The 17,992-nt window shown below is 43.8% G+C and overlaps 1 protein-coding gene across 1 annotated transcript in view; it reads left to right on the top strand.

Annotated features, from left to right (window-relative positions):
• Window positions 1–17,992, top strand: part of LOC136436210 (inverted formin-2-like) — a 64,322-nt gene continuing 46,330 nt past the window's right edge. Inside the window, exons 1-3 of the mRNA XM_066429990.1 lie at window positions 1–1,035; window positions 6,662–6,777; window positions 9,575–9,734. Coding sequence (XP_066286087.1) covers window positions 510–1,035; window positions 6,662–6,777; window positions 9,575–9,734 — 802 coding nt within the window. The 5' untranslated portion in view covers window positions 1–509. The remainder of the gene's footprint in view (window positions 1,036–6,661; window positions 6,778–9,574; window positions 9,735–17,992) is intronic.

The raw sequence follows: 17,992 nt of genomic DNA, 5'->3' as shown, positions 1-17,992 counted from the left end.
TGTGGAAGGGTTGGTCATTAGAGCCACAGGTAAGCACGGAGGGGTGTTTACAGTTCGTACCGTTAAGTGTGATTAGTGATTACACCCGGCCAAATCGGCACGGTCTACATAAAAATTCACCCAGAGACGAGTATTGCCACCTTGCCGTAGTAGCATTTTTCGAAGTCTTCTGCCACGCGGTCGTTGTTTTTCGTTCTACATGGATGAATTCCTGTCAATGTATAAATCAGTACGTCGACCTTTCAGTCCACGTCTTCAACATGTACCGCTGAGAAGACCTTTGGCCTGAGGGTCTACAAATCGGCGACATTTCACGCTTATTAGTGGAGCGATTGTCTCACCAGGTGGCGAGAGGGGGAAACAAGAACAGGTTGAAGTTCAAACTGTTGTGAATCATCATTCTGTGAGCACAGCCGTTCAACTTCTACCCAAGTCAGCACGAGAATAACTGGCCATTCACGGAGGTTTCTTGGCGACGGCGGTGTAAGGCGGCAGTGTGATTGTGTTGAATGTCATTACTTGCCGTGAATACTGGCGACAGTCAGAACAGTAAAAGCCCCCAGGCTCCAACCATGGCGGAAGGCGGCATGGAAAGTACTGCCAAAGCTTCAGAGCCTGCTGTTAAAGTCAAGGTTTCTGGAGGGATGCAGAAATGGGCGAAGCTTCGCAAGGAGACGAAAGAACGAGCGGCGGTGAATCAACAGCAGGCTGCCTTTCTCGCCGCCTCGGCGCTGGAGAGCACCGACCCCGAGAGCTACGTCAAGACCCTCCGCTTCCCCTCCGTCCAGACGTACTCCTCGTTAAAGAAGAAGCTCGCGTCTTGTGACTCAGAATGGATGCTGGGGTTCCTAGAAGAAGACGGACTAGGCATCTTATTCGAATCCTTGGAGAGACTGTCTCAGAGGGGTTTCTCAAGTTTCGCGGACGCCTTCGTGCAGTTAGAATGTGTCGGGTGTGTTAAGTCAGTCATGAACTCCAAAACTGGGCTGGACTTCATCGTACAGCGGAGGGAGTGTAGCAGGAAACTGGCAACAGGTGAGGCTAAACATGTTTTTGAACGCACGGTGTGTGTCAGTGTTGAGACAGAATATTTGGTCAACAAACAGTATAGAAGTGGTGGGGAGGGCAGGGGAATCGAGTTAGGTTAACTCGATAACTTAGTCACCTACAAATTTAGAGAAATACACAGTTGCCGATATGTTATGCTTAAACCATATCAATGATGTACATAGACGGATTGGTGACGTATACGTGACGTTTTGTAATTAGAGGTGGTTTATTTGTGCTCATTCATGAATCGCCATTTTGACAAATATTTACATCGAGTCTTGATAGTTTTCTTCATTAACCTAGTACATAATGTGATGACAACTGCGTCATTTATACCGTTTTCCACTATTATTTTTACTATTTTTTGATCTCTTGCTGTGCTTTGGTTTTATGGATCTTATAAATGTATGACGTGGTAAGAATGCCAGAGGGCATTTTTGTGCTGTCATATGCAAATTATCCCAGACAGTTACATGATGACGTTTTGTTCAAACGTGACGGCATGTGCCGCATGTCTTGAACATGACATATCACCTTCAGAATGGTTAATCAGTCTGATATTACAATAATAAGCATTCAAAACTTTTTGAAGCAACAAAAATGTTCTTTGTAAACCTTAGAAAACCGTAATATGCAGAGATTTGTAAATATGGGAGAAAATTGGGGTAAAAGTCACAGAGACTCAAATCTAAACCTCACCTGGAAAGACACTTATGGGAACCTTAAGAGCTCAGCAGACCGGAAAATGGCCCTTAATGATCGTGGGAAGGCTGCAACTGCACCAGCTGGTTCTGGTAATTTATTCCATACATCATGTTCAAGAAATGGCGCGAAAAGTACTCTCCAAGCAGAGGTTGGTGGGGAAGATTGTGAACTTTTTATCATATGCTCCGTTTTTTGTCCGCTCTCCGTTGGTGAGGAGAGCGGACAAAAAACGGAGCATATGATAAAAAGTTCACAATCTTCCCCACCAACCTCTGCTTGGAGAGTAGCGAAAAGAGCCTGTCGGATTGTTATGGTCTCGTACATACAATCAGGACAATAACAGTACAATAATGTTTGCCTCATGTCAGTACATGTGTACCACAACTGTCCGATACTTGTTTAATAAATGTCCTATTTTTCTTGCTAGTAACCATTTCTTTCAGAAGAGACTTGGTTGGAAAACAAAATTATTCATTAGTTACGCCAGGATAATATGGATTGAATTGACAACTCGATTTGAATGGAGGCTGACCTTGATAATCTCCAAGCAGATCTACCGGGGGGCAAGGCAATATCCCAAGGGCCAAAACAGAATCCAACTGGCCACCTGTGGTCAGTTGGATACCGTTTGGCCATTTGAAAACTGTCTTGCCACCGTAGATCTGCTTGGAGATTAGCAAGGTCAGCCTATATTCAAATCGAGTTGTCAATTCAAACCATATCAACCTAGCGTAACTGATAAACAACTGTTGTTGAGATTATACCTTGCAAGATTTATCTTCCATTGAGTTCTTCCTCTCTGACTCAATGTTGCCTAGCGCCTATCTACTCCATGGTGGGTTATACGAAATCATTTATTTCGCTCAATGATATTGGGTCACCTTTTTAAAGGAAACTTACACAGCAATGATGTTATTCAGAGAGTATAAACACGATGGCAGTTAAAGTCCCCACACTTCAGAAGATATGAAGTTAAGTTGTAAGTCAACATAAAGTCACCGCCACGCAGAGATTTTCAGTGATCAGTGCATCACCACATGTTTCTTATCGTACACGTAGAAACGGACGCTTTTCACTGAAAACGGAATCTTTTCGTCGAACCTTCTGTTCGTAAAACACACCGGATGTCACCTTAACAGAGGGGCAAACATACATTTTCTATGCAGGACCTAATGTCAGTGTTTAAGTAACCTCTCACAATGCATGGCCGACTTTTGGACCGCGCGATCGTCCCCATTCTTTCAGACTTGTGTTTGCCCTACACTGTACAGTAAATTCTGTGTGACCTCCATGACGACTGTTCCATTCATACCGGTTATCTCTTGTAAGAAAGACGAGGAAAGTAATGTTGGAAGTATAGGAATGATTTCGGCAGCAATTCTGAGAGGGATTCTAGAAAACAAAAAAAACGACAAGTACTCTGCTAGATAGGACAGTAGTGCAAGCAGAAGAGGGGAAGGGGTGCCATTTGCAATTGGGTCTTGGATGTTTTTCGGCTCCAAACCGGCGGGAATTCTGTTGTGGTTCACATCCAGTGCTGGGATACCAACAATTGTTGTGTAAACGTTCTCACGGATTGGCGCCAGGTTAGGAAAACAAACAATTACATGTCGAACGGAAGCTCTTAGGAACGATATATTCGTCGGAAAACGGTCGTTTACGTCAGTCCTTTAGACCGTTACCAACCTCAAGGATATTAAACTTGTTCGTTTCTATGATCTCCTTTAAGTCAATGCTAGTATGATTCCGTTGTTTGCAGAATGGTCAGTCTCGGATTATTTATCGCAAGGTAAAGTGCACATATTTTAACTCTGACATATAAGTAGCTATTACGGTAGTAAATATCAGTGTTACGATGCTTTTAATCTAACCAATTATCATCAAAGGCACCGAGACTGACCTGAAAGTTGTAAAAGGGCATCAACAAGTTTTCAAAGTTTTGATGCTCAAGAATGTTCGTTTTGGATATAAGCGGTTGATTCCTCCTATCTTAGAGTCAAATACTTTCGTAAAAGAATCCAGACAGTGAAGATTTAGTCTCCATAGCAGGATCTCGGGGCCTTTTTTGGCCACTTGTGGCCTCTAATACACTTTTTGCTATGACTTCTTTCTGTAGTCTCCCGAACCAGACCCAACGGTTGCAAAGACCGTATCCAACTGCATGGCTGACTGGAGCTTCTCTGGCTAGCTTGTACGATTTTGGCACCGTGGAGTTCTGCTTGGAGATTATTCTTTCTGTACTGGTTCGTTTGTGCAGCCAGCCCGTTGACATCAGGCCCTAATAGTTATGGGTTGGCTGCACAAACGACCCCGTACGAAAAGAAGTCATCAGCAGAAAGTGTATCAGATGCCAAAAAGGCCCAGAGAGCCTGCTATGGAGGCTAGAAGATTTAGATTGGTCTTATGTAATACATGTAATGGAAGTGTTGAAGATGAATTCCACTTTGTGATGAATTGTCCAATTGCAACTTATAGCAAAGAGAGAGATATGCTTTTACAGACTATTACTACTAAGACAAACTTCACCCTATCTGGTACACAGAGCGATATTTTCTATGTACTGTTGTCATGTCCGACTCCTATATCTATGAACATAGGTCAATTTCTCCATAAATCATTCGAAAAGCGAGACAGAATTACCCATACATGAATATATATTGTAACAAATACACTGGTTTCGAAAATATTTTGTACTTAGAATTGTAGGATAGATTAGCCTTGTACAACAGATTGTTGATTTCATGCCATACATTGTACCATGTACGATTGTTGAGCAATAAAGTTCACTTCACTTCTGTAATCGACGATTCTTAACAACATTGACATCTACTGTAGCGGTGTTTATGTTGTTGACGGTCTCTGCGTCTCAGCCAAGTACAAACAGCGCCATTGTTGTGTAAATCCTGATTGATGAGTTAGGCAGTTCAAAGGTTTATCTAAAACTATTTTGGTCCGTACATTACACAATAAGACTGATGTTTGTAGCAATAGGATGTGGCCTTTAACATGTTTTACATAATCCTTTGTGTGCGCGAACTTGTAACCTGTGTAAGGGAGTTTATAGGATCTCCTAAAAACGACTAAAAATTGTTACATAAACTCATAAACAAGTATCCAAAAGCAGTCGCTAGAAGCGTGTACTATTTGAGGCCAGTATGAGCGATACAAACACGTTAACGATAGTCAATAGCTATCGAATCGTGTTTTCGCTCATCTTAGATCAATAAGTGAGGTGGCATGAAACATAAGGATAAACCAAGAAATGTAGACTGTATTCAAAGTACGAGTACCCACCATCTGAATGCCGTCTTACCACGGTTAGATAGTACTGTGAATTGTAACGTTACTAGTACTACTATATTGCGTACTCGTACAGAGTTACATCTTCCTGACTCTAGTCACAAGGGCTACACCTTCCCTATGTTATCTTATCTTAGCAGGTACTCCTGGTAACAAATGAACAAACAAACAAACGAACGAACCATCCTTCCATGCCATCGTACTCTGTGGATAGATGATATGTTTGTGTCCGAAGTGTGTTTACCAGTGACCCTTCAGATAGAGATATGATGTGAAGGGGTTCTGTCAAACAATCGGTGATAAAAATTGAAAACAACGTGCGCATTTCTGTGCTGAAACTCGTCAAGAATGCGCTCTGAAAGCGTTGTAGTAAAAGGCATGCATTATTCCACTCATACATTTGACCTGTTGAGTTTAAAGTCAGTCTTTTGTTTAGAACTCTATGACAAACCTTTACTATATACATATGCAATTGTACTGGTTTCTTGGCCATCCATACTTCTTAAGTCAAGACTCGCTCTCTTTCTCTGTCCATCCCTCTCTCTCTCTCTCTCTCTCTCTCTCTCTCTCTCTCTCTCTCGATTCTCTCTATCCTATACCTTCTCTCTTTCTACGTACATGTAGGCTTGAATAGCATTCTAGTACTCTACCCTATATACATATAGTCTCACAGCCCTTAGGGCGCTTGACAATTAGTATCCACACAACACTGTAGCTAGCCACGGAGCCTGAGGCAAGCAAGCAAACAAACAAAGCTGTCTCCATGGAAACTATTTAGAAAGTAGGACATTGACTGGTTGACTGAATGGCCCTTTTCCTGTTTTCTTAATGACGTTAGTTTCACTGAGAAAGACTGGGAACGGTACCTTCGGTGTCCTGAGAAAAAAGAGACTATCCCCTACTCCTGGATAAAGTGATCAGCTAGTCCCCAATCACATCCGTTATATCTATTCGGTTAAGGTGTTCAGAAGAACCAAAGAAAAGATCTTTCCTAGTTAAGGCCGTGTTCTAAAGTGATCCGGCTATCAAATCAGTCCTTATTTGCCTTAAACGTGGATCCGACTCGTAACTCCGTTAACGGTACATTGTCTGTCGGCACCTTTCAACTTTGGTCAGAACTATCCCTTTGTTACCGTCGGAAGTCCGCTACAAAGTGGCTTAGAATTCCACCCTGGGTCAACTCGGCGATACATCCAGATCGGATTACTACTCCCACGAAAGTCTTGTATCAAAACCCCTAAATGAAGACAACTTTAAAGTTACCTGCATCACGATGGGACAGTGCTAGTGAATCTATGTTGATGTTGGCCTCTGCAGAATATTCGCACCAAAATATGCGCTACTGACAACCCCACCTTCTGACTGTCCTCAGTATTGCAGGCAACTTACTCGGTCGAAGTCTCAGGCAATCGGGAGATCAGTGGGTTAAGACTTTACGTTACTGTATCCATACGCCATGGATAGAAGAGATTTACATATAATCTTCAATAATCTTAAGACTTTTTTTGTATATATAGTTGTTAAAAGGTGCACAATAGAGTGCTACTGTAAGTTTATCTTATCAAATATTGCCGTAGATGTTATAAAAACTTTCTGTACCTTCCAGCGCTGGACACCACCAACACCATGGTGAAGATGCAAGTGTTTGAACTGCTGTCTGCCCTTTGTGTTTACTCCGCGGAAGGATACGGTTGCGCGGTTGATGCACTGGAACACCACAAGGTGAGTTGTGTGTCCTTACTGTAATTCTTTACATTTCTTATCAACGTCAACTCGTCAAGTGTTAGTTTTATCAGCGCAAATGTTTTGACATTTTAGGATCAACGTTTCCAAATAGACATCATATGGTATATGATACGCGTTAACTTAAGTAGTTACACATGTATGTATCAGAATGATACCTGAAACTTTTTTTTGCTTTAGACATGTGAGAGTAAATGGTTTTATCGAAGCATATCTAGTGAGCATTTTCCCTATAGCTTGTGAACTGGGAGCAAGGAAAAAAGTCATCATATACCCACATGTCTTCAATACTTAAGTCTCTCAAAATATGTAAAATGTTATCATAACCTAACTACTTATGGCATTGTGCATTTGATATACTAGAATACTGTTATTCTTACATGTATCTTAGTAAAATCAAGGAGGTCAAATCCTTGGTAAAATGTATTTGGAACTTCTAGCAAGAGGTTCTATCTACTCGGGTCCAGTAAAATCCTTAAACGTGGTCCAGAAAAGGGGACAACAAGTTATATACTTTTTCTTTCACCTGAACAAAAGAAGTCCTAAAAGTAGCACGCCTGTTCTGCGCCAGTGAGGATGTGTAGTACCTTAAACAGGACCATATAAATGGAGTGTTTGAGGTGCCCTAATAACGCTTCCTGTCCCCGGGCGCACCTGTGTTAATGAAGTACCCTATGAAAATACCAGGGCGTGCGGGGTACAAATAGTTACTTAGTCACCATCTCCCATCCACAAGCAAGAGGCCGTGTCATTTCAACACAAACACGCCTGCCGGGCACGTCTTACGCACCGCAAAATATTTGGCATTTTTACTACTCAAAGGGTCAGTGAAGTTTTATGGGGAATCTTTTTTTTTCGCGGGAAAGAACACAGGAACGCGAGTAAACGTTATTGGGTGGTAAATGCGTCAGAGGCTGAAAAACAGCTACACGTTAGCACGGTCTTTGTGGCTATAAAGTGTGAAATACTGCCGGGGTGAGGGTCTTTTGGCTGCGGACACAGCGGAGAGAGGATCTAGGGACAGTCTTAATACTCTTATACTCCGAGCAAGGAGGGACTAAGGTCATCGTGCTAAGGTAGGATCTATTTGAATGGGAAAAGGTTCTGCCTCTTCTGGTGTATCTTTTGTAGACACTTTCTTCAACCCTGACAAGGGCTTCTAGTAGCTAGCTACTCTGAATTGAAGATTGTTGCTCGTTCCGTGAGAACAAGATGTGCTTATGGTACATGTATCTTGGTGGCCACTTGTTGCCAAAGATGGCTGTCTTTGTTCTCATTGACTATGGTGTGGTCATTAGCAAAATCACCTATTCCAAAACTATTGCACAGGGTTAACTTGTTGTATACTAGCAATTTGCAACGGCTATGAATGAATGCGGACAATTAGGCAAAAATTTGTGAAGGTTTGCAATCGCTATTCCTGATATTGATTTGAAATGGATTAGATTGGCTTGTAAATGTTCTTCCTGAAGATTTATCCTGAATTTAAAGTCGTCAATAGAAGTCTAACTTAGAAGATGTGAGGAGTAAATACTCAATAACCAGGTGCGAGGGAACAAGTGTCATTGTGGCCATAAACCACGTGTCCGCATTTATCCAAGTCCTGCGAATATTACAGTTGGCGCTAGGTGGCCATTCTGCAAATGTTGCCTGTCTCAAACTGGTCGAGTTGGTTCTGCGTGAAATTGGGTATACATGATAGCTTAATACAGGAGGATAATTAAATGTCAGATTTCCCATTTATTCCATTTGTGCAACTAGGGGAACCAGAGGCTGAAACGTTATGTTATTACATGTATTAATTGAATATCTTATTTCTTCTTTGTCAACACCCCCAGTCACTTTAATATCTTGCAGCCACAATTCATTTCGGCCCTTCGTCCCTGTGAAGAAACCTCCACTCTAATTTTTGCATTTTTCATATTTTTATGTGGTCGTTTTAGTCATTCTCTTCCCCCTGAAAGTACAACTCCCCCCTCCAAAACATCATCGAATGGTATCAGACAGGGGGCTGGGAAAATTTATTTCAAAGTCTGACCTCCTTGGTCTGACAAATCTCAATCAACAGCTTGTACCAACAGTAAACGCCTTAGTTTACCAAGTTCGTCCAGAACAACAACATACGTAAGCCTGGTAGCGCCCTGCCCACTACAGACGTGACACCGCTGACGGTTGACCTTCGTTCACCCTTCAAACGCTAGAACCTTCTTTGTACAAGCACCGAAGCGCGGGACGGTGGGATTGTCGTCTGCCGCTCATGCGCAGAAAAGCGAGGTGTCTCCGGTGTACAGTTCCGCCGGTACGTGCATGGTGGCGCATGGGCACATCGTGCTGGGTAAAAAGCGTGGGACGGCAAGGCGTGTTTACCAGGATGTGGGCGAGTTAGAACCCCGAAATGACGTCCTGTTTGTGAACAGGCTCTACAGGAAGGTGTACAACTAATGATTTACAAACAAATTCGAGACCTTTGAACCAAAGGTCATGCCTGAAAAAGGTACATAAACTCCGTCTTGGACCAAGGCCATGTATTACACTAAAGATTGACATTTCCCAGTCTAACCGACTAGAGTTGCTTTCAAAACAAGTCGAAGAACAAGACCGCAGTCTATAAAACTTGTTTGTGTTCATATATTTTCTACCAACTAGCGATGGTAGATATACATATATACACTCCCGCCCGTATGTCGCAGTGCCCTTGCCGGGTAATGGTAGCATGACTCATTTACCTGTTAAGCTGACCAATGACGCATGGAATTAAATCAATCACTGTTCGCAGGCGACCAAGGCCAAACGTCACCGCTTCTGTCTCATCACTGACGAGTTCAGGAAGGCGGAGACGGTGCAGTACAAGACGACCGTGCTGGGCTTCATCAACTGCGTCATCATCTCCACGGACGGGCTGGAGGACCGCGTCAGGATACGGAACGAGTTCATAGGTCAGTCAGCAATGTCAGAGGTCATGTTTTTCATGTCAAAGGTAAAAATTTACACAGTTGTAGGTCGTTAGTTATGATATCAAGTATGTGAGACCATGCTTTAGTCATAGCACATCAAAGAAAGATAGTTCTTATTTCGATAAATTAAGATGCTACAAAATTCGTATACTGGCATACTTTGAATGACCTTGCTTAGTATTCTGGCATAAATGTGAAGTATAGAATGTATACTGAAGAAAGAAAGTGCACTAGCATACTTTGAAGGCCCTTCAATGTTTGTATGGACAACACTCTACTCTTGAATTGAAGTCAGCTTCAAATAAACAAAATGTACATACTGCTATTGACTTCAATTACAATGAACGAATGTTGGAGAATACTTCGTACGTAGGCACATTTGGCATGTTGACAAAATCCTTCAACACATGAAAGATCTTCGTTATTTTACCTGCGTTTACACCGAACGGTGGTTGACAGATACAGAGACAAGAGGTCTCTGACGTCATTCGTATCACATTATACAGGTTGACAGATACAGAGACGACAGGTCTCCGACGTCATACGTATCACATTTTACCTGTTACCGCTCAAAATAACCGCCATGCAGTGTACATGACGACCAGAGGTCTCAGCGGAGATCCTGCGCGGACGCCGTGTAACCAGACGACAGTGTGTGTTATCAGATGTCCGCCATGTCAATCAACACTCCTCTCCAAGTAGAGGTTGGTGGGAGAAGATTGTGACCTTCTTATCATATGCCTCAAGAACCTCTGCGACGTGTCGCAGCTTCAAAGGACGAGGGGAGGGGTAGTTCTTTGCGGACGGAAAACAAGGCATGTATGATAAGAAGGTCACAATCTCCCCAACGACCTCTGCTCGGAGAGTAAGTCAACACCCCCCCCCCCCCACAGAACGGTCCGTGTTTGCACACGGCACTAACATCACGTGACATGCATGTCGTCACCTATTGATTCATGGATGAGCTGCCGTGTGATAAAAAAAACATGTATTGACGTCGCATCGATCACACAGGTGTGACGTAGGTTGTTGTGTTGTCAAAACAACCACCTGCTGTCCCTAGTTTCATGCGCGTGTGTCGCGCGTAAGCAAAAACATTTCTGTTTTCTTTGATAACCTTCAGTTCTACTGCTTTGAAACGACATAGAAAAGGCCAGTAGGCATAGGAAGGCAGCGGAACAGGAGTGTGTTCTTTTTTTTTTCAAGAAAGGTAGGGAAAAAATCCCGTATTTCACGACTCACGTCACGTGGAGTCTCGCGATAAGTGGACTCTCAAATCATCTAAATGTTATCCTTCCAGTTACCATTTTTGCAAATATGTTCTCGAAGTTTTCTCTTTCTATAACTGACCACCAATGACGCGCGAGGTTTCATAAGAAGTTGGAGTAACACTTATGACATCATACCTTACTTAGTCTGGTTGGTTGATCTTACCACGGCGAGAAAAACAAACATATAGAGTGGCACTAGTAGTAAAAATAACATGACTAGGCACTTTGCCGACTTGGATATCTGGAAACCAGACCTGTTTTCGGGACGACTATATCATATGCCACCATTTTTGCGCTAAAATTAGCAATGCGCTTTGTGATGCGGCGTCGTGTGTGTTGTGTAAACTGGAGATGCCCCTCTGGGCCGAGGTCCAAACAGGGATGCATTGTAGGCCATCCGCCCAAGTGTCTGGGCTCATGTAATAGTTGGACTAAAGTTGGAATAATCTGCAGCAAACCACGCAACACTGAAACAGTGAAGTTCTGTCCTACTTTCTTGTCGTGTTTCTTTTTGAAAAGCATTTTGGTCGTATTTAACACTGGAACATCATTAAACAGGTTTCAATATGACCGAATGTCGGTCTGTCTTTTACCTCGGACCCCTTCTCATGTCTACAGACGTCTTTTCCTTGAAAATTTTCAGTTAGCGGCCGAAAGCGGTCCCAAAGTCATGATTTGCATCTGATTTACCGGTAATTAAAAGTCCAGGGTTCGTTCACTATCGAAATTCCGAGAGAGGGCTCAAACATAGTATCGAAATGTTGCACCATTTGATGTGGGAAAATGATGAGTAAGATCGTCCAATAGTATTCCGCTGTCAGGAAGTCCGTGGTCTGAGAGCTAGACCGTCCGTGGGTATGTTGTCTCGCTTGTCCTCTCAACCCCGAGTTCGGACACAGTGTCAAGACGTGTGCACCTCCAGCGGACCCGACCGGCCGGCAGTCGGGGACATCAAAGCCGATAATTGTAAGTGGAAGACGCCTTACATTACAAGCCCTGTTGGTCGCCTTGAGAGTTTCCAATTTGTCGGAGCTGGCCTAAGCACCCTCGGTGATTAAAAAGTATTGTTGTCCCCACATCGGACCCGAGAGGACCGCTCTAATCCCCGATCTCGTCGGGAAAAAATCCCAAGTATGTCCGCCCAATCAGCAGCTCACGTGCGGCAACGTGTCGTCCGGAAGATTGGGTTTCCCGCGCTTTTCATTTGTTTCAAATCTGCCGCCAATTAAGTTACCTCCCGCGGTTTGCAAAACTTTGCGCTGTCATAGCAACAGCCTCGCGGAGTGGATCAGACGACATTTGAATGAATCCTCCCGTTCTGTGTCATGTGTGACGTCTTTCGGACACTTCGCATCATCTGCGCATGCGCTCAAAACACCAAGTGCGTCCTTTACGAGATTGACGACGATATAAAACACCGAGTGCACCTTCACAAAGATTAGGACGACAGACATGGCCTATGGAAGTTAGGTCACCCGCCAATGACGACACAGCTTTCCGTGGGTCAAATACCTTCATCAAATTAGTTTCTCACGGTGACCGGCGGTTGCTTTGTGCACACGACTTGGACTATCGCACGCAGACTGTACAGAGTGTGTTCCCCAGCGTCTGGTTTCAACACGACCGTGTTTACAGTTTATAAAACCTGCTTCGTGAGATCGGCCGAAAGTGTTGCCGTACAAGACGACCATTGAAAGAGATCTACCGTTCGAATCCCGCGAGACGGCGCTAACGTAAGTCCGTATTTATATAAAACCATGTGTTTGACTCCACGGTTTAAAACCTCATATTGCAGTAAAGGTTAATAATACACCACACAGCGCAATCTTCGAAAGGTACCTTTAATAAGTAGGTGCAAGTTAGCTGGTGCACTTTAAAGGGACATAATTATATGACTGCTAATTCGGCTATCTACATACCATAATTTACCTAGAGTCAACACTTATGGCGTCGATGTTTGAAAATTCTGACTGAAAGTTAAGAGTAGAATATGTAGCATTCATTTTTATGCAGTTAAAGTCAAGGCTATATGAACGGGTCCACTTTTGGCACAGAAATCCAGCTCTACTAACATCCATGCATTATCAGCCTGAGAAGTTTACCCAAATGGAGTCTTACTCCAGTTCTCACGACCGTTTTCCGGTTCCAGTTATGATAATCCGTATTAGGATGTCATAGTTTCCCTAGCGTTGCTGTTGCGAAAGTTTACAAACAGGCTCACCGATGCGTGGATGATACCCAAATCTTGTTTGGTTACTATGAGAGGGATAACTCTAGCCTCCACGACAGGCTCCAGACGGCGGTGTTGTAATGTTTGTTGCTGGTTATCTACTGTTACACGATTGCTGTCGTGTTTTCCAAACATTCGCCGTCAGAAGACTGCGCTGAAGGCTAGGATCAATCTCCAAGCAGATGTTGGGATGGGAAATCGTACCGTTTTCTGGCTGTCCAACTTTTCCGACTATCAACCATTATAATTAGCTCCTGTCACATGCGCCATGCGACAAGTTGGGGATGCATGTACTCTTGGGGTAGTTGCGGGTGTGTTGCACAAAAGCCAGTCTTCTGTAGCCTCCATAGCAGGCTCTAACCGGCCTTTTTGGGGCTAAATAATACACCTTTTGCAGCCAGCCCGTAACCATCAGCCACCCTGTAACTATCTTTAAATACTGGCAAGATAGTAGCTGATGGTTACGGGCTGGCTGCAAAAAGTGTATTATTTAGCTCCCCAAAAAGGCCGGTTAGAGCCTGCTATGGAGGCTAAGTCCTCTGACAGGAAAAGATTGTCGCATTTTCATGTCGACGGTCGTTTCACAACTTTCAGCTGACATACCAAAATCTTCAAACCAAAGAATCGTGCGTCGTATTTGACTTCGCCAGTTTTCGTGCCAGAAAAAACGGAGCAGTCACAAAACGTTACGTTTTTCGATCCCAACATCTGCTTGGAGATCTCCCCCTCCTGTCTAAGTTTCCCACGCACGAGCTCGGCGCCACACCACCGAGTCCATTACACCAGTGTCCTTTCACCTCCTGACATTTGTTGCGAGGCAGCGTACCGTGTACCTGTCAGCGATTACGAGCGCTACCATCTCTTACCCCCAGGCGCGCCGCTCAGGTAGAACATCAGACAGAAACTTGGATCAGATCCTCCGTCACTGGAAACTGAAGTACGTCATTAGATAAGTAATTGGATCATCTTTTAATCATTTTATATGACAACAATCTTTATTGACAGCGACTTTCGTAAGGTCTACTACATCTGTACATACGTACATACATACAAACAATTAAGTACATACAAATGAGTTTGTTTACATACAATCATATGGGATAGAGCAACATATTGAAATTTAACGTGTCATATCAGTCACGAAGACAGGCACCAAACATGTACTTTAAGTCCGTCAATATAAAGGTAACATGTAGGTAGTCCCATAGCCTTTTGAGGCCGTAGAGTTAGTGGGTTGTTATCCACTTTTTATAGGGCCCGGTTTTGGAAGACGGACCCCATCCCTCTCCTTCCACAGCCTTTAACTTCCCCAACCAAAGTCAGGTACCCATTTTTACACCTGAGTCACCGTGAGTGAGGAACGTCGTCTTAAGTGCCTTTCCCACGGGCACAAGTTCGGTGACATGACCTCTGTGTTCTGGGCCAAACACCCTGCTGTTACGCCACACGACCCAATGCAACTCGTCTGACTAAAATATGTTTGTAACATACACGGAGTATCTTTCAGATGTACACTGGCCAGCTCTGATAATATTACTACTTGTCGGATGAATGTTGATGTGAAATAATCGTTTCCTGGTTGTACTCGTGGTTGCAGATTTGTTCTGACTGCACCCAGGTGTAATAAGGTCTGTCTGAGTGGTGGTCGTTTGGAAATATGTCATCCTGTGGTCGTTTTCCTCATTGGTTCCTCATGACGTCATGTCCATGCACGTTCGATCGTCCGAAACAAAATGGCGGCAACTGATAAATCTCTGGAAACAAGTTGGTCAAAAGAAGACATAAAAAGAAGCCCACAATTATTGACCAGATGTCAAAGTGTCGTGCTACCAATTGACGCAAGTTGTTCTTTATCCGAGAAGCATAGAGTAAAGACTGTTTTTAGGCTACTAGTATGTTTATAATTAAAACGGTAACGCCCTATGTAAAGTTGTCATCTTTTGTTGTTTGACACTTTTCAATGGTTTGTGATAAAAGAAAGAATCCAGATCTAAAACGGGAGAGGAGGTCAAATGTTGAAGTCAAATCCTGAAGAAAGTCTTTTTTTTAATGGGCAACTTGCCAGCTTTAGTGAAAATATAAAATACATTGCCATTTCAAACGGTAACGATAATTACCATCCACTTTCTACATAAGCTAGAAAAGTTCTTTCACCGTGTGTGTCGATCACGTCAGTACATGGACGTAAAATGGAACACCCTGTGACATTCGGTCACTCATAAACGGAACTTTTTCTGGGTCATATAACGTAGAGTAAACGAGCGATGTCACGTTGTTACTACATATATAGAAATCTCCAAACAGAGGAAAGGAATTCGTAGTGCCCACCGTACATGTTTAACATGTCCACACGGGTACACACGTACCACAGCACCGTCCAACTTGTCCTCAGACTGTTCCTCACCTTTGTCTGAGCGGACATGTTTGCTGGGCCCTTAAAATCATGACAGGAGGGAACAAAAGAGCTTCCTGTGGAACGACACCTTTCACACCTTACCTTCCACAGGTGCGAGCGAGGAAACACCTGGTTTCAGCTACAACATAGCCCAGATACGAGAAACAGAACAATGCAAAATAGACATATTGGAAAGATTTACCTCTATTTTAAGATGATATATTCTGTAGCTGTCATACTTTTTGTGTGAATCACGTCACATTACTTTGGATGTCTCATAAATTGATGACGCTTAACATACAATATCTTTGAGCATGAGTTCTTCCTGACCTAGCCTTCAACCGACGTTACCAAGGCCTTAAGACAATTGCCATGGATCTTTAGATGTTATCTTGTCTCCACGGACAATACTTAATGTGACAGGGACGAACCCCGAGGCTTCGCCCTGAATATGTTTCCTGTTGCATCCTGGCGACTGTGGAACGTAATTGATGGTAACATTATCATAAACCCGATCAGAAGGACAGAGGGAAGAGGAATTGGGACTACCTAGGATGAAGGGTACTTATGATAATAACTTCTGTAATAGCTGGTGCCGCTTATGATACATGCCCTCCTTTATTCTCCGTCTAATGCTAGGGTCACATTTCTAATCCGGGGCCCGGCCGGGCAGTCTTTGGGAACGAAAAGTATGATATAAAAGACAACAGAAACACAAAACTTACCCAAAATTATGTAAGAGCGTAGCTTGTGCAAACTTATTGACACACACTTTGATTTTCCGTTTCCGCAAACAGCCCGGCCGGGCCCCGGTTAGGAAATGTGACCCTAGCATAACAGGGCACGCCACTAAAAAGAAAAAAGACTGGACAGAGCCAAAATCGATCGTAAAGCGTAAACAACTTTCCTTGTGTACTTGTCGGCTGCTGATTGTTTTCAATGTCAATCCCATCCCTATATAGCCCGGGTGCCATTCTTCGCTGGCTCAATATTTTCGCTCGGAGCTATCAAACCACGGAGTTGGTATCTGTATTTGTATCATTACAGCCGGTAGAACTGCCCTTCGTCGTAACACAGCAGCCTAAAAGATTGAACCAGTTAGTAAGCGAAAAGATTGAGCCAGTGGTTACTGCGGAGGATGGCACCCATGCGCTAATCCCTACATCGAACGACCTTGCACTTCATCTCGTACACGTGTTGACCAGCCAATCACAGTTAGCCTCGCTGTCCCATAGTACGTGCTTCTCCGATCTGTAACTTGAATCTATTGGGGAGCCCAAGTCGTTCTGAGACGGCTACCTCATCCTTGTGGTATGTGTGTGTAACTTTCGTATTGACACAAGGGCACAAGTCCTTTCTTACGAGTTTAGCTCCTAGGTACCTTTGCATTTCGTTCGGAAGAAACCGGATTCTATATGTTTCGCACGTTTGAAAAGGCTAGGGTACCTCTGTATCTTGTGCACACTGGATTCTGAATTTTGCATGCTTGTCTGACACCGTCAGCATTAGATGTTACATACAAGCGTACCGGCGTGACAACGACAACTTGCGGGCGAATCTCTCAGGAAGCAAAGAAGAAGAAACCTCACAAGCGTCGCATACTTTCAGCCGTTTCAAGGACACCACACTTAAGACAAAAATGTACCACACAGTTCTGCTTATCTCTACCTTTTATTCCTCCGAGCTGGCTTCTTCCTGCGTGCAAGACGCGAGACAGAAGGCTGCTTGTGTCTGCGAAGTCGGACATCCTATCCCAAACACCCCACCACCTGACCCGTGAAGTTTACCACACTTTCTTACCCCCCGACCTAAGACAACCGCAGGAATGAAGATTTGGGCACATCCGGCCCTTGGAGAGCGCCAAGATGCCTCGGCATGCCGACACGATCTCCTTCGGGGGCTATCGGTCCATGATAGGTAGCTCCCATCTCGGTGAAACAAAGGCTTTCCTCATTCTGGCGCACCTGGGCTTGAGTTAGTAGGTTGTTGGATTGCGTCCACTTTGCCCCAGTCTTGGAGACAGCACGTAGGACTATTGTATATCCCCGTGCTGTCACCCTGATGCGGTCACGCGCCTGAAGGGCCCTCAACATCTCCCGACACCGCGTCTTTGCACACTTCACACTCATGAAATCAATCATATTTCATAGCCTCCATAGCAGGCCTTTTGGAGGGCTTATTTATGATAGCCTTTTTTCTGGTGACTTCTTTTTCGTACAGGGCCTAGTGATCACGGAATGGCTGCACAAACGACCCAGTACGAAAGATGATATAAATCCTTGGACTTTGAGGGATTACATGCTACTACTGGCTAGACTAGGAGAATGAGACGACGTAATACCTC

This window comes from Branchiostoma lanceolatum, chromosome 6 (assembly GCF_035083965.1).
Source record: "Branchiostoma lanceolatum isolate klBraLanc5 chromosome 6, klBraLanc5.hap2, whole genome shotgun sequence".
Taxonomy (NCBI): domain Eukaryota; kingdom Metazoa; phylum Chordata; class Leptocardii; order Amphioxiformes; family Branchiostomatidae; genus Branchiostoma; species Branchiostoma lanceolatum.
Note: the sequence above shows the minus strand (reverse complement) of the source record. Positions and strands in the feature narration are given on the sequence as shown.